The 27,876-nt window shown below is 35.8% G+C and overlaps 1 protein-coding gene across 4 annotated transcripts in view; it reads right to left on the reverse strand.

Annotated features, from left to right (window-relative positions):
- Nucleotides 1-27,876, reverse strand: part of GLS (glutaminase) — a 78,423-nt gene that overhangs the window by 5,858 nt on the left and 44,689 nt on the right. For 2 of the 4 annotated variants that reach the window (XM_027125531.1, XM_027125556.1), the window contains one exon: nt 959-1,020. In XM_027125531.1, the coding sequence (XP_026981332.1) occupies nt 959-1,020 (62 nt within the window). Of the gene's footprint in view, nt 1-958; nt 1,021-25,225; nt 27,869-27,876 lie in introns of those variants that run through there. The other 2 variants (XM_027125542.1, XM_027125550.1) reach the window with 2 other exon arrangements.

Genomic DNA, 27,876 nt, shown 5'->3' on the forward strand with positions numbered 1-27,876 from the left:
TAAATGCCACTTCACCGTTCTTTCTTAGCTTTGCTCTTTTTGGGTAAGAGGAAATGTTCACCATCTCTCACAGAATTAAGCTTCATTACACTATTGTCCAAAACTCAAGAATGGTGGCACAACGATACCCTAAATTTGTGCCTCGGAAGGGCAAGAAACTAACAACTATACTAAAGTTAAATGTTTTCACTAAGGCTCCCATTCTTTAACATTTTACAGTCTACAAGTACTAATCAGACTTTAAAATTAAAAAAATAAAGTGCACATTTTTATTGAAATAAAGGTATGTGAGTTTAAGGTATACAACAAGTTGATTTGATACATTTATGTATTGCAAGACGATTACCACTGTAGTGTTGGCAAATATTCATGGGGCATAATTTTCATTTCTTTTTTGTGAGAACAATTAAGATCTAGTCTCTTAGCAGCTTTAAAGTTTATAATACAATACTGCTGATGCAAGTACTAATCACACTTTAAAATGAAGGTGGAAATTAAGCATAGACATTTTTCCACCTTAAAGTTCAGCTGCAACTCTCTACAAGAGACCTTATGTTAAGTATACAGTCCTATATGACCTTTCCAACACTGGGGATCTGCAGAACACCAAATACCCCTATTTGCCCACCCCCCTCACCTCCAAAGATGGAGAGTGGTGGGTAGATGGGGATTGAAAAGTCATTGTCCAATTCCAGTAAAACACTAATACCAATTAGCCAGATTAATTGAACAGTTACCACTTGGGAAAACAGAGGACTGGGCTTTTATAGGAGGTTGAAAAGGAACAGACTGTACAGCGAGACTAAGGCACTGGAAGTGGGAACTTAATATAACTTTGGATCATTTTTATTAGAGGGAAATGGAAGTGAGACTTTATTTAGCTTTAAAGTGGCCCTTTGCCCAGAAGCAACTTCATAAACATCTGTAAGCCATATGCTCACCCACCCTGTTAACATACCTTCGAAGTGCAGATACATCTCCAGTATATGCAGCAAACAAAAGGTTTATCACCGACTTTACCTGTGAAGAAAAGAAAGTTGAGGTATCCACAGGGGAAAATAAATACATAGAATGTACAACTGTCACCAGGTAAGTGACTTCCATGTGGTTTGAACACTTCAGCTGGGTCACACACAAAAATTTATCATAAGTATACTGCTGTAATCACAAAGAACACACGTGTGTTTTTTTCTTTTTAAATAGACAATTATGGGGCTTCCCTGGTGCCACAGTGGTTGATGCAGGGGACACGGGTTCGTGCCCCGGTCCGGGAAGATCCCACATGCCGCAGAGCGGCTGGGCCCGTGGGCCATGGCCGCTGAGCCTGTGCTCCACAATGGGAGAGGCCACAACAGTGAGAGGCCCACGTACAGAAAAAAAAAAAAAAAAAAGACGATTATGAGGGGAAATCCAACAATAAAGAGACATGAGGGAAGGAATGGAATGATATCAACTGGCACAAAAGAATGGAAACTTCTGACCTGTGAAACACACATAGTTGGGGCAACTGAAAATTGGAACCTTTCTCATTTAGTATGTCTCAGTGGTGGGAGCTGACTTGTATACTCATAAAATTCACATCACATCATTATTAAAAACTAAGTCATGCTATATAAATGTCTAATCCCTGCCAACAATCCCTGTCCTCACCAATCACTGGATTCTTTGGAAATCTTCAGCGACAACATTCAGTATTAATCATCTCAAACTTGCTACACTTCAGTGAACTATACTCCACTGGAAAGGCAGTCTTCAGTTCAATGGCCAGGCAGTACCAATGGGGGCATTCTCAGAGCCTGTGACACTGCCTCGGCCCAAAAGGTGGATAGACTCCCAAAATATTAAGTCACTGACATTGAGTGCTCCAAGAATTCAAAGTGTATCTTCTTTTGATATTATCCACTTTCTTGTCACTAATTAAGGAAGAGGCTAGTTATCCTAAAGGCCACTGGATTTGGGTCGGCTTTCATAAAGACCATCCAACCCTGTTTTTGAGAAACCAAACTATTGAACATACACTGTTTGTAAATACTTCATAAATCCCCACTTTTGTCTTAAACTTTGCAACTTCAACATTCATACTGATGATCCAACTGATACTGGACTCAGTAGTAGAAAACAGTTTACCTGGAGGGATGGAAAGTAACCCAGCTATCCCCAAACAAAGCCACAGCCCTGGAAGATCTAGATCTTAACCTGGACATTCTACCTTTCCACTACAGCTTCCCTTTTCCACAACCTGTGAACTTTTAAATCGAACTGGAACTAACCGTTGCTGGACTTCCCTAATTCAGCATTTTCAAAATGTGTTCTGCAGAAACTAGTTCACAAAGGCGCCATGAAAAGAAGGGTTCCGTGATCAGGTATTTTCTTAAAATATTAAATCCCCTTCTTGGAGATACAGAGCCTTTTGTATGCACATGAAAAGTTCTGCAGTACAGGAACTTAACCAGCTGAGCACACCCCCAAATTTTACTGCTACTTACTGTTATTTTTGAGATCACTCCAAAAAGCCTTACTCTTAATTTTTCAGTCCATTAGCTTCCCTTCGGGCTACCCTTTACTACTCCCGCCCAGCCTGCACTCTTGTCACTTTCCTACTAACCCCAAGTCAAGAACAGTTTTCTCAATGCGGGTGGGAGTTTAACAGAATCACCCAGAATGTTTTAAAAGTATATGTAAGCATCTCTCCTCCCATTTCTAGTCGTCCTATTCCCACACCTCAATTTGACACATTTTAGGGGATACAATATTTTGAAAAAAGTCTCCAGGTGATTTTGATATGCACCCTTCTGGGTCATGAACCATGGTTTCAGGTGCCCTTAACGTTTAAAAATTGGATAAATTTGGAATTCTCAATTCCCTTGTGCTCTTGGGCCCACAGAAAAACACTATGGGCTATTACAAATGATTCTCCATATTTCCAACTGGTCTCTCATCACTGCTTGACAATTTTTTCTCTTATTGGTTCCCTTCTATACTTTATTCAGACCTTTAATACCAGTGGTGACCCCCAAAACATATGACCCCTAACCACAACTTTACTAAGATGATAAATTGTTTCCATCTCTCCTTCCTCTCTTATGCAAAACGTCGGCTTTGAATACCTATTCTCTCTTCCTTTCCTCCTTTACTGGTTCCCTCATCTCTGCCTTAATAAGGACACAACCATCCTATTTTGAAAAACCAATATATAACCCCATTGTTACCCCCTTTCAGTGCATGTTTTCTGAAAGTAGGTTATATTTTTAATTCCCTGCAAATTACCTTCATACCCACTATTACCTCTCAGTAGTTCCCTCAAAAGCTTCAGCAGCCTTCCTTAGCCCTGATCCTTTCTGAGCTCTCCAACATGCCCCGCCCTCACTCCTTGTCTTCCATAATGCTGATTACCAGGGTCTTCCTCCTGTTGACTGCTTTGCAGAATCATTTCCCACTTTCCACTGCCTGATAACTCCCCAAAGGCAGTCTCCGTACTTCTTGTTTTTCAACGTAATTTCCCTCAAAGGTTTCATATATCCCTTTGGGCGGAATGACTTCCGAATACACATCTTTAACCTAAATCTCTATTCCTAAACCCTAATTCTACAGCTCCACTTGCTCGTCATGCTGTCACTTCAAACTCAAACTACAGAGAGCAAACCTCTCTGTAGCCCCAACGGCCTGGCCTCCAAAAGTCCATGTCCATCTGCCTACTTGACACTGCTCGAATTAGAATTTGATTTCCACCACCTTCCCTCACCCCAAGTTAGCTCCTCTTGCACAGTCCCTCATTCTGGGATGACACTACAATTCATCCAGTTGCTGAGGCCAGAAACTGAGTCATGATCCAGGCCTGCTGCATTTGATGGCACAGACTGAGCCCCCCACCAGGATGCCTGGCCAAGTAGGCGTACTCAGCCCGTGCTCCTCTCACCTACCTCTGGTGCCTAGCGCCCAGGTATGTCTATGGGAGCAAGGGAGCCCTCTTCACAGAAACGTGCTCAGAGGGTCTGCTTACACCAAGAGGCAGAACTAGCTTTTTCTAATTCACACAAACCGACCATAGAGACTCTGGGAGTATTCCTGCATTCTACTTCATACAACCCACATCTAGCTCAAACGCATTTGCTCCACTTCCAAAATATATTTGGAATCCCACCACTTACCACCTCCATCACTATCACCCTAGGCTCTGAGTCACCACCTTATTTCACCTGGCAGACTGCCTCCTAAACTGTTCCACTTGTTCAACTCTGCTGCCACAGGGATCTTTTGAAAATATAGATTGTGGCACTCCCAGTGACTTTCTGTGAAACCTAGAATAAAATCCAAACTTCTTACCATGGCTTTCACAACACTAAATGCTCTGTTCCCTGGTTACATTGTGCATCTCATTCCCCACCGCTCTGCCCCTTGCGGCTCTCTCCAGGCAGGTGTGTCTTCTTGCTGGTCCTCGGGGCACTCAGGGCCTACACTTGCTGTGCTGCTGCCTGGGATGCTCTTTCCCCAGGTAGTGGGGAGCCTCCACGCCTCACTTCATTCAGGTCTCTACTCAAATGTAAGCTCACTGACTCTAAAACATTGCCCTCTTTTTCATCACTCCTTATCCCTTATCTTGCTTTTCTCTTCAGAGGACTTATCATTATCTGACATATATACACTTACATACACACACACGCACACACACACACACACACACACACGTTTCTTGTCTCCCCTTCTAAACATACGGTCCAAGTGGACAGAGACCTTGTCTTTTCTCTTCCCCACTATAACCACAGTGCCTACCACACATAAGTACTCATTAAATATAGGTTGACTCAAATCAACACACTGTACAAGTTAAACTTACACAATGTTATATGTCAATTATATTTCAGTTAACCAGTGTTGACTGACTAAATCAATATTCTCTCCAGAAGCATCAAATATTCAAATTGCTACCAGCATTTGGGGATTAAATTGTAATCATTATTAATTCTTCTACCTCCCTTGACTTCTACTTCTTCAAATACCATTACCACATTTATTCAATCCTCCTAACTGGTGCCTCTACTTCTAGTCCTTCTTCCACCCTCCAAAACCTTCCCACATACGTCTAATCATCTTCTCAAAATGGTGCTGTAACCACTAAAGGTTTCTCAGCAAGGGAGTATCCAAAAAAAAAAAAAATCCCCAAATCATTCCTGATAAAATTTAAATTCATTAGCCTTGCATTCAAGATTCTTCAGTGTAAATCTCAACTTCAACAGAGTAAAAAACTGGTCTCTCTCACTACCCTTGTTTTGTTTTTATCTTAGTGCCTATGCTCCTTTCTTTGGAACATCTAGATTCCTAATCAAATCCTTCCCTTTCTGCAAGGGCTAGCTTGAAAGCCCCTTCCCCCAAGCATCCCATCCAGCATTCACTACCCACGCAGCCTGTTGTCAGTTACCCACATAGTGCTTTGTGACAGCATGTGCCAAGGAGTCATCAGTTACATACCTTCTGCTCCTACTAAACCATAGTGCATACTATTTATTTCCTGAAAGTACCTTTTCTCCACCCATTTCTCACTGCAGTGTTATTCTTAATCCCTTCTCTGTGAGCCCTACACCGATCTCTTAAATCAGAAGTCATCTCTATTACATTTGCCTCACTACAGCACTATCACATATGGTATATTTACTTGTGTTTCTTATCTCCCCCACTACTCAAGAGAAATCCAGAATTCTTATGTGCAAACCATTGATATATTAACTACCCATAGTTCTTACTCTTTAAAATATATTATCCTTCTAAGCAATAAATCCTTGACCTATTTCAGTTACTGTATGCATGAAATACATCCCTTTTTAAAATTCTGTATTTAGACCAAGCAAGTTTGAAGATATTTTATTATATATCGTATATACCACTTAGTCACTTAATTATTCACTATTTCCAAAGCTCTAAAAGAAAATTCCTTATTAATGAGACCCAAGAAAGGCTGATTTTAGGGTATAATCAATTTCTTGAGGGTATACTACTAACACTTTATTCACAAACATGTTTCAGCTCACAGAGAAGTATAAAATGTGTCGTTCACTCCAAGACAGAAAAACACTAGGAGGCAGCACATGCACAAAGCACCATTTAAAACTAAAACTACGAATGCCTCTTTAGCAAGTAGCCACCTATATTTTTAAGGTTTGCATAAATCAAGAAGTGAGCTATGAGTAGAATGCCAAGAAAGACAATGGAACAGTTCAACAGTTTTGAGACAGCAGATGGAGTGTTATTTCACTTAGGGACAGTCCACTTCGTGGCCTGTTAAAAGAGTTCCATAAATACTCCTCAAACTGACACACCCTCTGGAATGACTGCTATGACAAACCAAACTGAAGGAGAGGACAACCTATAAGATGACTCATCCAACTCCAAGCCAACTGTTGCAAAGGATGTAGGTGTGCTAGCCACTGATCAAGCCTCATTCTCCTAATTTCCCAATGGATACTTGAGTTATATTAATTTTGAAATACCTGTCAAGAAGGCCAGGGTCCAGAAAACAGTGAGTTAACTAACAGTAGCTGCCAGAGGCATGGAGCCTGTGTTTTGATGAATCATTCCTCAGTACAAAGAAACAGAGCTTATACAGCAGAACAGTACCCCATGTAGATCAAGGACTCTGAGGTCTAATGTATGTCTCTGCCTAGCAAAAAGAAACTTCACTTGGGCAGGTAGCCACTAAAAATTTATAAATTAAACGTTAAGTTCTCCTTTTATTTGCAGATTTTCCAGTACTACTAGACTTTCCTTATCAAATATCTTTATCGGAACCTGCCAGAACCAGACAACCTTATCTTAGTTTATTTGTACAAAGTTATGACAACAGTGGAACAAAAATGTAACAGTTCATATGAGTTCATTTAACACTGGCATGCTTGGCATATCAAAATCATACTTTTTTTCCCAAAAGAGCTAGAAGCAGTTATAGATTATACCAATTTTACAAGTCTAAAACATGACATTCCTCTCTCCAATCCTATCATTCTATTTATTTTGAGCCTGTTTAAAAGTTGAATTGTGTATCTTATGTATCTTTTGTATCTTCCTCCCAAATACCCCAATTCTGTACAAGTAGGAATTTTTAGAATTACATAAGCATAGTACTTTGTACTTATGGTAATTTATAGTGAATGACCTTGAAAAATTCCACATAAAAAATTATAACTGTTTTTAAACATCTTTGACAGGCTTGCTGTAAAATATATTTATTACTACCACTAAGGTTAAAGGTCTTGGCTCAAGGTCATATAGCATATGAATTAGTAATGTAGCTGGGATACATTTCCAATTCTTAATAGATCTCAGACTGTATCCAAAGGATAGAAGTAAACTAAAAGACTAAATAGCAATTTAACTTTAATCCATAAAGATCCTTTGCCAAAATACTGGAAGGAAGGAAGGAAGGAAATATGGGAGGACAGGAGTGGAGAAGGTAGAGGAGGAGAGAGATGAGGGAGGGAGGGAGGGAGGGAGGGAGGGAGGGAAGATGGATACATTGGCTTGACACTTTACTCCAAGTATTTTATTTCCAATTCTATTACTGTGGTTTCCCTTGTTTTTCATCATTAGTTTCTGTCTTCATACAGAGACTAATTCGTCCTTTTGGAAAGGCTTTAACGAAAAAAAGCAGGTAACTGAAAAGCCATCCTTCTGTTCCTACTATGTCCAGTTTGACGTAAGCTGCTCTCTCATTTCTAGCTCACTACGGTATCTGTTGCTGTGGAATGGATACTCTTCTCCATCTGTTAAATAAACCATCATCACTCCAGATCCAATTCTGTTTTAAATGCTTACCTCCAACTTGGCCTTTTATAGCCTTTTAATGAAAATAAATTTTCAGCCTTCTTTCATAAATATTTTTCTTAAGGTCAGGTTAAAAAATACAAGCCTGTATAGTATAGCTAAAGAAAAACTTTAAATTTCCAGCAAATGTAGATTAACCACTTGCCAACAAGGTTAGAAATATAAACCTGTACAACGTGTACGTGATCAAAGATATTCTCTCTTTCCCTTACTGCTGAGTTTAACATTTGTATGGATGTGTAAAACAAAGTTATGATGAGACAGTCTGAGTATGAGGCCACATGTTCCTAAGCTTTCCAATGACTTATTCAGACACAATTATTAATATATAGTTGGCCTTCCATACCCGTGGGTTCCGCATATGGAATACAGAGGGCTGGCTGTAAGCATCCTCGGATTTTAATATCTGTGGTGGGATAAGGAGGAATCCTGGAACCAATCTCCAAGGATACCGAGGGACGACTCTTGCTATATATAGACAAAACTAATCCAACTGACATGATCAGAGGATTAGAGAAAATCCTTTATAGGAATAACAGTTCAGCAATTTCATGACCACATTTCCAAAATTCTACACAAATGCAGGAGGTTCTCATACTATAATTTTAGTAGAGAAGAATAAATCCAACAGTAAATTTTACTCTAAAAAGAGAGTATAGAAATTTCACTTACAAAATACCACCTCAAAATGGCAGCTCCAAACACTGCACTTTTGCTCTCCATCAGCTAAGTGATAAACTCTCTTAAGCATTACCATTTTCAAAATTTCTCAATGAGTACATTAATTTGTAATAAATTTACTTACTCTTAAACTAAGAAGTCACAATTATATCAAAGAAATCTAACAACCCATGAAGACAAAATAATTAGGATTATATATTTTTTACAACAAAATAGCTAATATATAGCACCTACTCTCCCTGGACTGAAATCCCTGTTATTATTCCAAGGAACTTGAGCAAGGTAACAGTGCTGGTACGTGGCAGAATGAGGGCTCAGGCGCAGTCTGTCTGACGCCAGGGTCAGTGTTCTTTCAACCTCTACTCAGTATCCACTGGGCCAAGAGATTCCTAACAAAACCCGAGATGAGATTTCCTCACCAATATGGTACCAAGACTAAAATATGTTGTGATAGAAAATCAGAAAATAGCAACTAAGAAACAATTTCTAGGGAAATCAGAGATACTAATTTTCTATTGAGGTGCTTTTTTTAGTTGAAGAGAAAATAAGGGAACAAAACAAATCATTCAATTCAGCCTATCAATACCAAAAAGGGAAAAAAGAAAGTATCTTCCTTCTTTATGTTTAAGTCTCTAAAAATGAAATACGAGTTTTGGGTTAATGTGAATAGAGCAAGTATGACTGCTACAGCCTTGGCAGCAAATAAACTTCTTATCTCAGTGGCTCATATTATTGCTGGTAAATGCCAATGAATGGTCTAAAGATACCAATGGGCTCATAAGCAACCCTCCTTTTATATCCGAGTATAAAAGTAGCTAACAACATATCTTTGTGTGGGCTGACAAACAGCACTCTAATGAAGAAGCAAGCGGCAAACAGGAGAAATAAGCAGGGCAAAGGCAGCTATTCCTTTGAAGAACAAAAAGTGCCTTTTCCATGTGGCAGACCTAAGTGTATTTGTACTGCACTGACAACTATCAAAGTTTTATTTATATTCCCTATCTTCCTGGTTCTCTTCCTCTCTTATGCAAGTAAATATTTATAAAACTCTATGAAGATCAGTTAACATTCGTGTTCAGACAGAAAACAAGGTGCCACACTTCTGGCACGATAAAGTGTCATGCTTATTTACGATTATTATTAACGAAAAAGACGAGTACACAAAACTCCGAAGAGTCAAAGAAACTGAAAGCAAAGAGTAAGAAGACAGGAAAAAAAATTGGTCACCAAATGCTTGTACACACTACTTAAAAAAAAATCAGGATCAGGGCCACTGGAATTACAAGATGCTATACTTGTGTGGTATAAATTTAAAGTAAGGAAATATAAACAAGTTTCCTGAAAGAGATAGGTTTCTCTTTCTGATGAGAAACAAAACAAAGTTTTGGCAGCAATAGAGACAGAATTATTTCAGTTTAGGGTTAAAGGACCTGTCTCTCCTTTGCATGCCCTGAATATTGCTATCACAACAAAGCAAGGCACATGTACATGACTACTCTACAGCTATTCCAACCACAATACATCCTTACTGATTGCTTTTAGGAAAAAAAAATCCCTCATTTTCATTGGTCTCCAGAGAGCCATACTTAAGTCTCTACATTCTTTAATGTTCATTTCACAGTTCTATTGTGAAAACTCCAACATGTGTGCTTTATGGACAACACACAGAGAACACGTACATTAACGATATGTTTCTCTAGTGCTATGTACTTTTCAAAACGCTTTCAAAGACGTTCTAATTTGATTACTATTCAAGTTATGAGAACATATTACTCCCGCATATAATACAAGAAGCTGCTGGAGAATAGGATGTTTTTAAGACCCTCAAAAATAAAGCAATAGGGAATCCCCTGGCGGTCCAGTTGTTAAGAATCTGCGCTTCCACTGCAGGGGCCACGGGTTCGATCCCTGGTTAGGGAATTAGGATCCCACATGCTGTGCGGCACAGACAAAAAAACAAAATAAAATAATAAAACACAACAATGGAAGAATTAAACAACAGAAAAAAATATTTTAAAAAAACAGAAAAATAAAGCAACATAACATTTTATATATACATAATTAGGCCTTATCATGAGACTGCTTACACCTATCTATATTTAAACATTTATAATTCTTATCAGTAATACTTTATTCTGTGAAGTAAGGAGGATGGACATGACAAAATTATACCCAAAATTCACTTGTTAGTGTAATCTATATTAGTTGAAAGTTCTTTAAGTAGAACCAGCTTCTAAAAGGGAAAAAGACCTTCTAGGTCTAAAATACCCTAAAAGCATGCCTTCTATGTAGGAAGGGGCTAAAGTACATTCAAAAGCCTACTGTTAAAATCAATTTTCTGGTAAATGCTCTAAAACCCCTTGCCTGATCTTCTGCAGTTCCTAAGCCCAAATTTGGGATACAGCCATAGGATACAGGATGGGGTGGGAGTGGGAGGTACAACAGAACAGACTGCCAGGACCATAAATCTGTGGATACCAACCTCAATAGTATTCTAACAATGTCACCATGTTTCCCTCAGCTCTCTCTCCCACTCTCCAAGAACAAACATTTCCTATCTTCTCTATGCTCTGAAACCTCACAGCCTCACTCCAACCCCACAACTCATTCTTAGCAGAAAGCCTTCTTTCATATTCTTCAGGGAAATGGAAACCAATGGACAGAAACTCTCTCAACCTCCTCCTACCATGTCTGCAAATCTACCTACCTGCCTGCTTGCCTCTCAATGACCTACTTTATTGGAGATGCTCTTCCTTCCACCAAACCTAATCTTCCACTGTGCTGAGAGCTCCATCTCTTTCCAGGGATCTCACTTTATTGGCCTTTTCTTCTCTTTTGTATCTACTTCAAGTTTTCCTTCTTTACTTTTCTATCAGCAGCCAAACCTGCTCTACTCTAAATAGTTCTCTGACCTTTAAATCTCAAAGCCAATAAAATATTCTTAGAAGGTGGGGAGGAAGTTACCAATATGGGCTACCAATATTGTATTTTCTGAGCGCAAACAATAAAAACAATCCTACCATCTACTATTATCATTTACTAAATAAAAAGACATTGTTACACCAAAAGAAAGAAAATTAGGAAGGACATCATGTAAATGAACACTCCTCATCTTACTTAACACTCATCTGCTTTGGTACAGATGACTGCTCAAAAATTCTTAAAATACTCTTTCTTTGACTTCTGATACTACACTATGCTGGATTTTCTCTTCTCTGGCCACTTTCCCCAAACGGAGCCTACTACTCTATCTTACTTTCAAAATGGGAGTTCCTTAGGGTTCCTTCTCATTTCACACCGTCTCCTGGAGCAATCTCACATACCTCCCCCCAGCTCTGAATCTACTCTTCCATGCTGACCACTCACACAATTCTATCTCCAGCTTGGACCAACCTCCTAATTCTAGGCCTGTATCTGACACTTACTCAACATCACTACTTGGATATCTCACAAATACAGACATGCCAAAAAGACGTTAGCTTTCACACACTGCTAATTGCCTACCCATTATCCATTTCCTACCCTGTAGGTATGGACTAACAGAATTTCGACTTGTTAGGGGTAGCAATAAGCCCAATTAAAAAATAGTTCCCTAGATTCCCTTACATCTAGTCTGGCCAGTGTCAGATGGGTGTCTGGGAAACTTCTTTTACCTGATTTAGGTGTCACTTTCTTCTACTTTGACCATACAAATGAGGCCAAAAGTGAAACACCTATCTGGCAACTATAAGGTGGCAGGCATGAAGTCTAACATCCACACACTAAGGTTGGTCAGAGCAGAAAGCATACCTTGCTGATGGCACTAGTCCTGTATTATCTACCCCCAGACTTGTTATATTAGAAAAATAACCCCATTTGTCTAAACCACTGTTGATCAACCTCCTGATATCTGTAGTCAAACAGATTCCTAATTGTTATAACCAAAATTAATCTTTCTGTACTTCCAAAGTTTGCAGGAGCAAACGGCCCTATTGTTCCTACTAACAACATGGTAGTCAACTTGGTATCTCATTCTTTTTCACCCACCAAATACTATCAACAAGTGCTACCAATTTCATCCCTTAAACACATATCTGTCTACTTTTTCCACCTCTAATACCCTATTCTAAGCCACTACCACATCTCATTTCGGGCCCAGAACTTCAACTTTTGTCTCTTTCTAATCTGTTCCCACAGAGCAGTGTTTAAAGACCAAATCATGTCATTCCTCTTCTTAAAAGTCTTCAAGTTTCCGACTGCACTTTGAATAGTCCAGAACTCTTAATATGGCATATAAAACCCTATATAAATGTTTGACAAACTGTGTTCAGTGAAGTACCTGCAGCAGAAACACCTGGGATGCTTACTAAAAATGCAGATTTTAAAATCAGTCTTCGGGGTTGGGCTTCAGGAATCTCCATTTTAAAATTAGGACACTAACAATTCAGATGCACATTAAAATATGAGAAGGCCTACCCTTACATAATGTGATCTTATCTCTAAGACTCATGCAGGGCCAATCTCTGTTCACCTTGCCTCACATTTGCTTTCTTTCACCTTCTGAGATGTACTAAACTCCTTCCTGTCCTGGAGCCTTTAAAACCAGACTATCCTATTAATCCTACTCTGCCCTTCCTCTAACTCATTCTAAATTTAACTATCACCTTTCATGGAAAACTAACCATACCTCTTCATCCAGGTAAAATGAGGTCTTCGTGTTATACCCTCTCCTAGCACTCTACTCTGTACTTTTCCTTTCATTTATTACCATCATATTTGATTAGTATTTTTTAAAGAGATAAAATATTAAAGATACAGTTAACTATTTCCCCTGCATCCACTCCCTTTCCTCCCAGAGGTAAGCTTTACTGAAGACTGGAGTGCATGTTCTTATACTTTTAACTGTGTTGTGTATTTGTCTCAAAAAGTCTGTTATGGGTATATAAAAAGTGTCATATGGTATATATCATTTCACCTCCTTTATAGCAGTTAAAATGAACTAGATAGATCTACATGTATCAGTATGAACAAATCACTTATCACCTTTTAATTATTTTAGTAATGATTTATTCCATATCTGCAACCCCCTCTAGATTGCAAACACCAGGAGCTGGATCATACTTGTCTCATTAACCACTGCATACATTAAGCACTCGGCAGTTTCTAGCACATAATAGGCAATAAATAAATAAACACTAGTTGAATGAAGAACTAATTCATGAATGAATAATGAACAAGATAATGCTAAGGTTAGTTTATATAAAATCTGACTCTCTGCCAAATTAAATTAGCTAAATATCTTGAATTAATTCTGTTACATGCTGTTTAAACAAAAACTAATAAATACTGAGGGATAACTGGTTCTTAAAAGAAAGAAAGAAAAATAATTTTAAAGGTTATATGTATTAACTTATATAAAAGGATCTAATTTTGGACATTGGTGGGGGACCTACACATAGCAACAGAAAAGAAGAGGAGAAAACACACACAAGAGGAAAACAAAATTCTTGGTATATAGAAGAGATGAAAAATTGTTTGGTAACTAAGTAAAACAGGGACTAACAATATTGAAGAGGAAACCTAGAGACCAGAAGAGTCTTAGCCACTTTCTTACAGTTACATAAGTGGGAAAGCAACTTCAGAGAAAAAATGGACTACTTGACCACTTTTGTACCGTACTACATTATTATAAATGCAATTCTGGAAGAAAGGAGAACAGATGGAAAATGCATACATTTACCACTCACCACCAGAATACAGACATTGGGAAAGGCAGAAGTTAGTTTTTAAATACACTTTAATAGCAGAATTGTTTCTTCATAGTCTAGTATACATGGCATATTTTTGTGATTTTTGCTTATATTTAACAGTCATTAAACTAAAAATCAAATGTATAGAAGGACAACTGTAACTGTCTCTAAATGAGGATAGAATATTTCATTATTTCATCTTTTCATCACTGAATCATTCTAGTTTTGTTGGTTTCCAAAAAAAAATTTACACTAAAAACAAGTGCAGGGGCTTCCCTGGTAGCGCAGTGGTTAAGAATCCGCCTGCCAATGCAGGGGATACGGGTTCGATCCCTGGCCTGGGAAGATCCCACATGCTGCAGAGCAACTAAGCCCATGTGCCACAACTACTGAGCCTGCACTCTAGACCCCACAAGCCACAACTACTGAGCCCGCATGCCGCAACTACTGAAGCTCACATGCCTAGAGCCCATGCTCTGCAACAAGAGAAGTCACGACAATGAGAAGCCCGCACACTGCAAAGAAGAGTAGCCCCTGCTTGCTGCAACGAGAGAAAGCCTGTGTGGAGCAACAAAGACCCAAGACAGCCAAAAATAAAAACAAATAAATTAATTAATTTAAAAAAAAATGCAGATGTGAATAAAGATACATTCATTTTTGGATAATAAAGTTCCAGATCATAGAACTTTTATACATAAATAGGATTAATGAAAACCCCTAACTTTGAGTTCTGTGAAAAGTAAGGATTAATAAACGTTTTAATAAATTGAGTTTAGCTAACAGACATTTAGAGGAGACAAACAAACGGACTGAAAAATGCATCTTCTGAATCTGGAAGCGGGGGGAACTCTACCAAACTCATTTTACAAGGTCACCATCACCCTGATACCAAAACCGGACAGATATCACAAAAAAAGACAATTACATGTCAATATTCCTGATGAACACAGATGCAAAAATCCTCAACAAAATATTAGCAAAGCAAATTCAGCAATTCATTAAAAGGATCATACAGCATGATCAAGTAGGATTTATTGCAGGGATGCAAGGATGGTTCAACATCCACAAATCAGTAAATGTGTTCCACCAAATTAACAAAATAAAGGATAAAAATCATTATGATCATCTCAATAGATGCAGAAAAAGCATTTGACAAAATTCAACATCCATTTAGGATAAAAACTGTCAACAAAGTGGGCATAGAGGGAATGTATCTCAACATAATAAAGGCCATATATGACAAGTCCACAGCTAACACCACACTCAACAGTGAAAAGCTGAAAGCTTTTCTTCTAAGATCAGGAACAAAATAAGGATGCCCACTCACCATTTTTATTCAACATAGTATTGGAAGTCCTAGATAAAAAGCCATCAAGACAAGAAAAAGAAATAAAAGAAATCCAAATTGGAAAGGAAAAAGTCAAACTGTCACTATTTGCAGATGACATGATATTATATATAGAAATTTAAAGGCTCCATCAAAAAACAGTTAGAATAACCAAATTCGGTGAAGTTGTAAGATACAAAATCAATACACAATAAGTCTGTTGCATTTCTATACACTAATAACAAACTATCAAAAAAGAGAAATTAAGAAAACAATCTCATTTGCAATTGCATCAAAAAGAATAAAACACCTGGGAATAACTTTAACCAAGGAGGTGAAAGACCTGTATTGAAAACTACAAGGCATTAATGAAAGAAACTGAAGACAACACAAATAAACAAAAAAATATTGTGTTCATGAACTGGAATACTGTTAAAATGTCCATACTGCCCAAATTAATATACAGATTCAATGCAATCCCTATAAAAATTACAATGGTATTTTTCACAGAAATAGAAAATAAATCTAAAATTTGTACAGAATCACAAAAGACCCCAAATAACCACAGCAATCTTGAGTAAGAAAAACAACGCTGGAGGCATCACACTCCTTGATGTCAAATCATATTACAAAGCTACAGTAATTAAAACAGATGGTATTGGTATAAAAACAGATACAGAGATCAATGGACCAGAATAGAACCCAGATATAAACCCAAACATATATGGTCAATTAATTTACAACAAAGGAACCAAATATATACAATGGAGAAAGGACAGCCTCTTCAATAAACAGTGTTGGGGAAACTGGACAGCCACATGCAAAAGAATGACACTGGACCACTATCATACACTATACACAAAAATTAACTAAAAATGGATTAAAAAACTTGAACCTAAGACCTAAAATCATAAAACTCCTAGAAAAAACATAAGCAGTAAGCTCCTTGACACAGGTCTTGTGATAGTTTTGAATCTGACACCAAAAGCAAAAGCAAAAATAAACAAGCAGGACTATATCAAACTAAAAAGCTTCTACACAGCAAAGGAAACCAACAAAATGAAAAGGCAACCTACTTAATAGGAGAAAATATTTGCAAATTATATGTCTGATAAGGGGCTAATATCCAAAATATGTAAAGAATTCATACAACTCAGCAACACAATAAATACTCCAATTAAAGAATGAGATATAAATAAACATTCTTCCAAAGACATTCAGACGGCCAACAGGTACATGAAAATATGCTCTACATCATTATTGGGGAAATGCAAATCAAAACCACAGTGAAATATCACACCTGTTAGAATGGTTATTATCAAAAAGACTAGAAACAACAGGTGTTGGCGAGGATGCAGAGAAAAGGGAACCCTTGTACACCGTTGGTGGGAATGTAAATTGGTGCAGCACTATGGAAAACAGTATGGAGGTTACTCAAAAAATTAAAAACAGAACTACCATATGATCCGGCAATTCCATTTCTAGGCATTTATTGAAGAAAATGAAAACACTAACTTGAAAAGATACATGCACCCCCATTTTCACTGCAGCATTATTTATAATAGTCAACATACAGAAACAAAGTGTCCATCAATGGATGAGCGGATAAAAAGTTGTGAGACACACAGGAATATTACTGAGCCATAAAAAAGAACGAAATCTTGCCATTTAAGACAACATGGATGGACTTCAAGGGCATTGTACTACATAAAGTAAGGCACACAGAGAAAGACAAATACTATATGACCTCTCTCATATTTGGAATCTAAAAACAAAAAAACAAGCTCATAGGTACAGAGGACAGATTGGTGGCTGTAAGAGGTAGGAGTGGAGGGTTGGGAAAATGGGTGAAGAGCCACCAAATCGACTTCTAGAGCATTGAAGAGCCTACTCAGAATTAGGTAGAAACTTTGCAAATGGGCCATTATCACCAGTATCAGTTCTTAAAGAAGTTCTTTATTGTTTCCTATACTTAAAAATATTTGTAATTTAAACATTCCAAAAAGATAAACACTATTCTGTCAAGTGGTCCAGGTGGCCATTAACTCCAAGAATCCAGCTAAAGAAGGCTTTTTCTTGGTTCCACAATTAACTATGTAATGATACAGACTGAAGTACCTAAGTTAGCCTTTTTTGGGGGTGCCTGCTTAACAAAGTTTGAGATTTCAAAATTATTAAGATAGAACAGTGACATAAGTTCATTTTTTGTAGATATAAACACTATTTGAAATTATCTTATGTAGTTACTTATCTAGGCTGTTATTTTCTGTATTGACTCCTGGTATTTATGGTCTATGAGATCATGTCTCATGTGATCTTGCCCAGAACATAGAGTAGTTCCTGTCTTGTAGGAGGTGCTCCAAATTGCTGCATAAAGGTAAATGAACAAATGAATAAACTTTTGCACCTATTTTGCACGTTATTTGTAAAACACTTTTTAACTTCTCTAGTAGTACTGCCTTCCTCCCTTTTCCTTGCATCTCTACAAAGGAAGTTGTCTAGGGCAAAATAAATTACAGCACGGTCACTGGATTTGGCCCCAAGTCCTATAAAACCTGTTTGTTTCTGTGCATTTGGTCCAGCAGCGAGCAAATACTTAATGAAGAAAGCTAATTGTAGTTTTCTAATCAGGAGGGTGGCACATTATTACTTCATAGTCTGAACCAGTCCTTTCTCTCTTCTCCTTTCTGCTGAAGATTTACAGTCAACATGCAGCTTAATGAGATGGTTTTAAAGTGAGCTTAAAAAAAAAAAAAGTTCGGGCTTCCCTGGTGGCGCAGTGGTTGAGAGTCCGCCTGCCGATGCAGGGGACATGGGTTCGTGCCCCGGTCCAGGAAGATCCCACATGCTGCGGAGCGGCTGGGCCCGTGGGCCATGGCCGCTGAGCCTGCGCGTCCGGAGCCTGTTGCTCCGCAACGGGAGAGGCCACAACAGTGAGAGGCCCGCGTACCACAAACAAACAAACAAAAAAACAACAAAAAAAATGCATGTGTTTATAGACTCTTAGGCTTATATTTAGTCATCTATTTGGTAGGAGTGGGTGAACAGATAATTGTACTTTAAATAAATGTCAGGATTTGAAGGGTGATTTTTTTTTTTTTTTTTTTTTTGGTACGCGGGCCGCTCAATGTTGTGGCCTCCCGTTGCGGAGCAGAGGCTCTGGACGCGCAGGCTCAGCGGCCATGGCACACGGGCCCAGCTGCTCTGCGGCATGTGTGGGATCTTCCCGGACCGGGGCACGAACCCGTGTCCCCTGCATCAGCAGGCGGACTCTCAACCACTGAGCCACCAGGGAAGCCCTGAAGGGTGAATTTTATTAACTTACCAAATTGGAAATATTTCTTTGAAATTTTAAGAATTATAGTGAAAAATCAGTGGTAGATTGAGTCACTGTACAAAATTTCCTTTATGAATATTAGACTTGAGCCTTAAAACTTTATGTCAAACTCACTTGGCATTAAGTACATCTACAGACAAGTCAGTGTCTATTATTGTTACTTACTGAAGAAAAGCTGACAGTGACATAAAAATGTTGGCTATTATTTTTTCTCTTGGTACATATTTAAAGACTTTTTGGTTACCACCCTTCATTTTATCCCTTCAACCTTCCAGGGATTGCTTAGTCAGTTATCAAACACCTGGCTTTTTTTTTTCAAGCTTTATATTCTAAAGTTTTCTAGATAAGAAATGAAAAAAAGTAACTCACTGATTTACCGTATTGAGTTGGCACAGGGTAACAAATTTGTGCCAATATAATACTAAAGAATGGCATATTTCTGAACCTCTAGCTGAGTGGAATTAAGTGAGCCAAACATACAATTGATGGAACTGAAATTTTATCTAGGAGTCCCAAGGATGTTTAGATGCCAGTGTTATTTAATATGCTTGCTGGTATATGGCACAGAAAACTCAGCCCCGTCAATCCTAGAGCTAGAGAATTGAGGCAGCCTCCCTGTTTCTACAGATTGTAACCATCACAGGGGGAGGAACCTTGCCTCTTAGAGCAGCATCTCCAACACATAACATACTGCCTGAACACTGTGTGTGTGTGTGTGTGTGTGTGTGTGTGTGTGTAAATAGAAAAATAAAAAGAAAAGCAAAACAAAACTCAGAAATTCATGCCCACAGTATATCACATCAGGCTACCCACTCAGATCCTATGCCCAAACGCCAGCACTCATTGATGCTATATAAGTCCAAAAATTACTAGGTAAACCAAAAGTTTCAATCTATTAAAAACTTCTGCAGAAGATCCCTAATTCTTAACGCAAAATTCTAAACCTTGCAATGGCAATGAATAAGAACTTTCACAAAGTAAAAACTGTAAAACACAATATGCAAACATCAGCAGCTCTCTATCCAAAAGCCCCACATGTACAAGGTAAATGTACTAACATGCCAGTAAGTAGATCATTACATGACAAAGCCCAACATATAAGGGATACCAAATAAACAACAGTGATGGTTCTGTGGCAGACATATATGGTGGATGTAAAATAAAATTGCACAACAGAGACAAAATAAAAATTAAAGCTTCTCCAGTTTTTATTACTTGGCTAAAAACACAGCAATTCGTTTTTTCTCCTTTGTTTCTCCTTTAGGTGAAAAAGAAAAAATGTCATACAATGACTGTTGTAACAGCATATTTTAGTTGAAACACTTCACAAACAGGTAATAGAAAGTTAAGCTCTACTTCCCTCCTCCCGAAAACCATTCTCTAAAGTTTCTCTTTTGGGTAAAAAGAGGAAACATTAAGGCAGAAATATTTTATTGGTATGATTAAAGAGGGTTAATAGTATTAGTCACCACAAAAATTTTAACAAAATCACTTGTTGTGCAACTTGAAAGGATGTCAAAATGAAGTTCCATTTTGCAGAAAATGTAGCATTTATTCATTTCAATTCAAAGTAGAAACAATATTATTTAGTTCATTTCTTTAAGTTATAAAACTTGTGCATAGACCTGGACCCACAGATGCATGTATTCAAAGTTGATTGTAAAATAAATTACCAACAATAAGCTATATCATATTGAAAAAAAGTTTACACTTTAACACTTATGGATTAAAAAAAATATTTAAAATAAAAGTAGTGGCAAATGTCAACAACATTAAAAGATTTGGAAATGAACATATCAGCAATGTGAAGATTTGAAAATGAAAAGCCATTTTATGAGCAACTTTGATATAATTTTTAAAGTTACCTCATTTTCAGCCAAAAGTTAATTATGATAGGAAAGGGTGAAAAAGAAACAATACTCAAGATTAACAGATTTTGAGTTTTTCAATTAGGATCTTTAATTTTGAGGGACTATGAGAAAGAACAAAAAACAGACCTTGGATTGAGTTCAATAAATAATTTATATCACATCATTTAATCTCTTTTAAATGGAAACAAGACTTAAGTTTTATGTTATCCCCTCAAAGGACGAATTGTAATGATCCTTAGCGATGTTTCGTGATAATAATTAATTCTAAGCTAAGGAAAAGTTTAACAAGAGGCTGAAGATGATCATTTTAATTTGGATCTTACAATGGAATGGCCCAAACATGAATAGTTATATTTGCATAACTGACGCTAATATTTCAGCATCATTCTAATTTTAATAGATATAAGGTGAAAGCAAGCAGAGCTTATTTGAACAAGAGCCAGTCACTTAAAAGTTCAGGTTCTCACCTATACAAACTTGTGGGGAGAAAAGCTTCCTAGGCAAGTTTAAATTCTGAGAAGAAACTGGTACTTTTTTTAAAGAGTAATAATATTTAAGTTTTAACATTTAAGTCAACTAAGTCTTTTAAAAATTAATGCATTTCAAGAACAGCAATATACATTTACTTCATGAATAAAAAATAAAAATTCCAGAACTATGAAAAAGGTGGATGCTAAGGACAAGACACACAACAGAATAATAGACAAATACAGAGCCTTATTCTGAAGCCACTCAAAGATCCAAACATCTAAAATAAAAACAATGTGCTGGGAAAAAAAGACAACCTAAAAAGAAAAAAAAAAATTTTTTTTTTTTTTTTCAGAAAACATTTGTTTAGGACTCCAATAATCTTTTGGTTACTTAAAATCTTTTTACTTATATATTTAGCCTAATCCCAAAGGAATTTAATTTAAAAAGCCAGTGATGCAACATTTATTTTTAGAGTCACATTTCTGCTACTCTTTACTTTCTTTCAAAGGTTCTGGGGTAATGTTTTATTTTTAGAACTACTGTATAATTGTGACATTCACTTCTAACTTTACTAGTCTTTATAAACATGACATATAACTATATACTAGAAAAATACAATTAAGTAGTTTTAATAAACACTGATGGGACAATCAGTTTGCCAAATAACTTACAGTCATATTAACCAGTACTGCTAGTTATGCTTCTCAATAAAAATAAACAACCAACAAATAACTGTCCCAAAAAACATAAACCAACCCCATCAAAAAAGAGAAAATAAAAGTAAATACATTAATTGAGAAAGCAAGGTGCTACCTGGAAAAGAGGGCTGGGAGGAATGGGAGTTTGCACCAGATAACCTTTAAGATTACTTTCCAGCTCAACCATGTGATTCTAATAAATTACAAGATTACAGTAAATGAAAGAACATCATATATCTAGAAAGCATAAACTATGTTTTAAAAATAAAAAAAATTCTTCAACTGTTTACAGGATATGAATTAAAATTATAACTAAGGGTTCCAAGTGGAATTGCTAGGCCAAAGAGATTTTCATTATGTAAACAAAAATCACCAGAAATATAATATGAAACAGACATTTAAAACTGTCTCAGGTAAGAATTTGTCCTTTTAAAAGCTAAGCCCTCCAAATAGATAATTTTAATCATCTGATACATTAGGACTGAAAACATTTCAGCAAGGTAAATACTTGATGAAATAAAATCATTATTTTTTATAATACTATATCCAGAAAAATCAGGTCCTCAGATATAAAATTTGGCCTAAAAATAAGTATACCAAATTGTTCTCTACCACTGAGATTTTAACTAAAATATTTTCGAATTAGTAGATGAAATTTAGAGTTAGAAGTCTAATAATAACAACAGTGTTATGAGATCAACTGCCAGAATTTGTCATTTTATTACTCTTTTCTATGAGCCTCCATACTGGACTGCTTACTAGAGTTCATCAAAGCACTTGGAATCAAGGATCATCACTTCTTTATTTAACCAAAACATAACAGTTCCCAATAAGAAGTGTTTTGTAATTTATGCCAAAAATACCACGGACGCCACCAGAAAAGCAATGTGCTAAGTGCTAATTAGTAGCCTATTCATTTTAATTAAAGGTCAATGGATCAGGAAGCCATTATAGAAGTTTTGATCAGTGCTGGTTTTACACATCTTAAAAATCTCTATAGCTACAACTTATTAAAATTACTAACAGATCTACAATCTACAAAACAGGTAAGGTTAACTAAGTCAACCTTAAAATAAATTTCCTTCCTTTCGTATGCTCACAATATAAATTTAGAAAGGAATGTTTTAAAACCACAGTAATAAAATCAGTTCATTAAATAAAGATTTATCAGTCTATTTAACAATTTTTTTAAAAAGTACCTTTTCTATTACTATTTAAGTAGTTAAGGACTCTAAAAAAAGTCAAGTTTTGCCAGCTCTCTTTTATATTGGATAGATTTTTGCCCTAGATGACCTTATAGTAGTTTTAAAAGCAAAAAGTCCAGACTAAGACAGTGTAATTTCTAAATTTCTTCAATGTGCATTGTATGGTATTCACATTAATAAACTACTACTGGGTCAGAAAGAGGGAGAAGAGGAAAAAAAGAATCTCTCCCAGTCCAGTTAAATTCCTTCCATTTCTAAACAGTGTAGAAAACAAATGTTTTAACTGTGTTACAATCTGAAATAAAAGTGGATGAATGATATACTTGAATGTATGTTCATGTATAATTTTGGCCTTGAATTTCATGACAGTGAATGAACTAAAGTAACCTGAATAAATGTGCGTAAAAATCTGAGGGATGAGCCATGATGAATCATAACAAGCCCCATCTCCAACATCTGGTTTTAATTAAATATTATATTTAATATAAAATGGTAAAGAAGGAACTGAACAGAAAGCATGTTACTTAAAAAAAAAAATGCATTCTAGCATTTTCAAGACCATCATGGAGAAAAACAAATTTTTACAAATGAATAGCGGAGACTCTTAAAACTAAAAATTGTGCACAATTTTTAGAATAAAACTATTCCATAAAGTAAACTGTTCAAACTAAGAAGTACATTATTTTAAGTTGAATACAATCCTTCAATATAATAATTCTGGACACTACTTTAAAGTCAGCTTCCACATGAAATCTGATGTTCTTGCTTTCCCTTTTGTGGAGTTCTCCAATATCATTATTCTACTCTGACAGTGCTAGTAGTGAATGGGAGCAAAACAGAAACCACAAATCTTTAAAGGTAAACTGAACAAGTAAAATATGTTATATTTTATAAATTCCGGTAGAGCAAAAATGTTCGAAGTTCTCTTACGACAAAAACCTGGAATAGATCGATGAACCATTTACACATGACACACTATGTAAAAATAATTGCTGCTGATTTTTAGGCTATGGATAATGGACATAGATAAATATAAAGATAGATAGACATCTATTAGATATACACATAAACACATACATTGTATATAAATTATCAAGATACCGACTGACAATATCAGTCTATATCAGTGGTTCTTTCCACATACATACATGCCTATGAAACTACACTGTCAGATCAAGCTCTGAGTTACCTCTCTGTTTCAAATGGATTAAAAACATCAACAACAAAAACAACACGAAATGTATCTTTAATAGCAAGTGATCACAAACTTACATATTGAATATACCATGACAATGGAACTGCCTATTTACTAATCCCAAAAGAACTTTATGAAAAAAGCCCACAGATAAATACAAATTCCTGTAAACAACAGTATTTCCCCTTCAAAGAGTTTTTAAAACTTCTATAATATATTTGGGATGTCTTCTCTGGATATGAATGGAAGATTTCATCAAACAAAAATTTAAAGTACTGTATTTGATCTACAATGCATGTAACCTCATTATAATTTGGATCATGCTGTGGAAATATACTAAGTTCCTTCTGAAAGTTAAATTCCTTAAAAAGTAGTTAGGGTGAATTTTAATATTAATTATTATTCTACTCAATATACATTCTACTGAGACTGACAGTTCTATTCTAAAGCAATAATACTCTTCATTTGATTTTAGCAACATGTTATTCCTACTCTGGACAATAGGTAAAACAACAATTACATAGTGAATCATTGATATTCTTCCTCAGAAAGCAGAAAGAACCTGCAAATGGGGTAGTGGGTTTTTTTTTTTAAGTTGTCAAATGGAAAAAAAAAAAAAAAAAAAATTGGAGAAAAGTCTTTATTCAAATACTTCTAGTACAACCAACAGAAAAACGTCCTCCCTGCAAAAAAAAAACCCACCAACGCTATACTGCTTTAAAAAAAAAGAATCAAATGAAGCCCTTGAGTATTTCTATACTTTCTCTTCACAGCAGCCTCAAAATTAGCTAAAAATATAAAGCATTTTAATATCTTCATAAAGGATGACTTTTTAAGTTAAAATTCCAACTACTGTACTTAAAATGCTGAAGTTGCTTTCATAAAAAAAAACAATAAAATCAGCTTAAAATAAATTTATTGTACAATACAAAAAGTAGGTATACTGGAAAATAAAAGGTACATTAATATACAAAGCAAATAAAAGAAAGCTAAATAACACAAATGGTTTAATCCAAACACTAAGATAAAATACACAACATTTATGCTAAAAATAAAGTATTTCAGAAAGGATATGCATTTCAAATGAAATGTTAATGATGGAAAAAAAAGAAAAATATGCTAACTTCAAAATGCTTGAATATCAAGAATCAGTAATGGCAAAAAACATTAAATCCAAAAATACTGGGTACTTTTCAAGAATTTTATTTGAAAAGGTATTTAAAATACTGAAAGAATCAAAATAATGTCTTTAAATCTGGCAAAGGTTTTCCTTTTTTTTTATTTTTAAATAAAGTTTGGGGGCCTATTCACAATATCTTCCCTCTTCTTCCATTTATACCTTGCTACAAAAATTTCTGGATGCTCATCCTTAACAAGATTCTATAAACAAAGTAGCTTAGGTAACCCTACTCCATTGGTAAGTGTGTATTTAAGCCTTACAAACATAGTAAGTGGCACAAATTAACATAATTTTGAAATCTATACAAATATGGACACAATATGAAACATTAAGTTTCCATTTTATAAAGTAAAACCTACCTCCAAATGAAACAGTAAAATATAACAATTAGAGCACAGGGGGGAAAAAATAAAGCCTGTTTTGCAAACTATAAATTTAGACATTCAGTTCCCCAAAGCACAATAGCTCTGTGAAACTAATTCGAATAACACTGTTCAAAGGCGTAGCAGAGGTAAGGCCTTCAGCCACACCATTCTCACATAAATGGCCAAACCAGAAGCATCCAGTTAGGATATGCATCTGTACATCAGAGGAACACTGAATTAGCCATAAAATCCTTGGTAATATCCTCTAAAACCTAACATATAATTATTTAAATATATGTTTAATACTTCAGTTAGGCCAAAAGACTTTTGACCAAGTTTGGAAAGGAACTTCTTTTCCTAATATCATAGTTCCCAAACTCATATAATCAAGACTTTCTATATCTGTATTTGCACTAGCATCTAAATCATCCAGGAAAAAACTTTTTGCTGCACTACAATTACTTTTATAGACTTTACCCTACCACATGTATGCCATGATACTAAGAAACTATCAAGTTCTCCTTCTGACCTCACCCCTGCCCTCCAAAATCTTGAAGCTGTGGGGGAACTGTGGGGAGAACCAGAGAAGTATACAGAGGAAGGAAGAAGTGTGAATAGGTCCTACACAATTTTACAATCACTTTGCCAAGACTGACTTTAAACATTGTGAATTATTTGAAATTAGGTTGTGTAGAACCTATAGTCCTTTTCTTAAAAACAAGTTTTGATTCTCAATATTGCATTTATATAACCAAACAAAAGGATTCAGATCTAACAGGCATTTTAGTAGCATACTAACTACCTTCAGACTGAATTCATTTCCTAAATACTCTAAAAGAATTCAAATAAAACAAACTTTATGAGATGTTATTATAATTTATCATAGAAGATTCATTAGCATTTGTGAAATTATTAAAAGCTAAAAACCAAGATTCACCATTCATATTTAAATATAACATGGAAAAAGTTACGTGGATATTACGAAAATAAAATTGTTCAGGTAAACATTTCACTTGAAGACACTCCCTGTTGCTCCTTCTGAGTAACCATTATAGCTTTTTAACAATGAAACATGTCATATTACATCTGAAATTCTTTGGCTGGAATGCTTTAATAACATAAGACACTCCTGTACATGACAATTCTGACAGAACAAAGGAGTTGCAAAGTGAAAACGCAAAGACATTTTAAAGTGTTTGATAAAATTTTAAATAAATTTTTAAAACTTTAAAGCCGAAAAAAAAAGTTAAAGCCAATCTATTACTAAAAATAGCATAATATCTTAAGCTAATTTTATAATCTACTGCTATATTAAATAATTTGGAATTTATTATTAAGTCTTTTTATTTTTGTATTTAGCTCTATTGCTACTAGAGACATCATGTCAGTTTTAAAAGTGGAAAAAACAAAATGGATGAAATTTATGAGTTCAGTGTGTGGGTTTCAGAACCAAGAAATTACAAATTTGTTACTATGTTAAAATGGGATTATCTTACTGCCTATATAGTTAAAATTTTAATTACACCAAGAAAAATTTTTAAGAAATTTCTCCTTTCATTTTTTTTAAAATAAAGCAAATTTGCTTTATTTACTTATAAATACTTTTTAAAAGACTGACAAATCCACTTTTTAATCTATTAACTTTACACAAAGATTAAAAGAAAAAAAAGCTTTATGGCTCCAGCACCCAAGGTTGAGAACACAAAAAATTCAAATAAATATAGTATGCCAGAAAACTAAAGATGTTTGAAAGGTTAAATGAAGAACATTCTGAAACTAGAACCCATTTCTTTAGCTTTTCTCTCCCAGACTTTCCATTCTATATACTACAGTTGTAGAGATGTCCTCATTTGACTCAGGTGACACTTTTTTCCATACTGTCTCTTTTAAAGCAAGTTCTTGTTGGAGACTTTCATAGTCCAATGGTCCAAAGGAATGCTAGTTGTTCAAGCAACATACATAATTTATTAGTGCACTTGAGTGAAGAAAGGTCCAAGCTATAAAA

The sequence above is a fragment of the Aethalodelphis obliquidens genome, unplaced genomic scaffold (assembly GCF_003676395.1).
Source record: "Aethalodelphis obliquidens isolate GAN/ISIS:26980383/991018 unplaced genomic scaffold, ASM367639v1 scaffold2, whole genome shotgun sequence".
Lineage (NCBI taxonomy): Eukaryota > Metazoa > Chordata > Mammalia > Artiodactyla > Delphinidae > Aethalodelphis > Aethalodelphis obliquidens.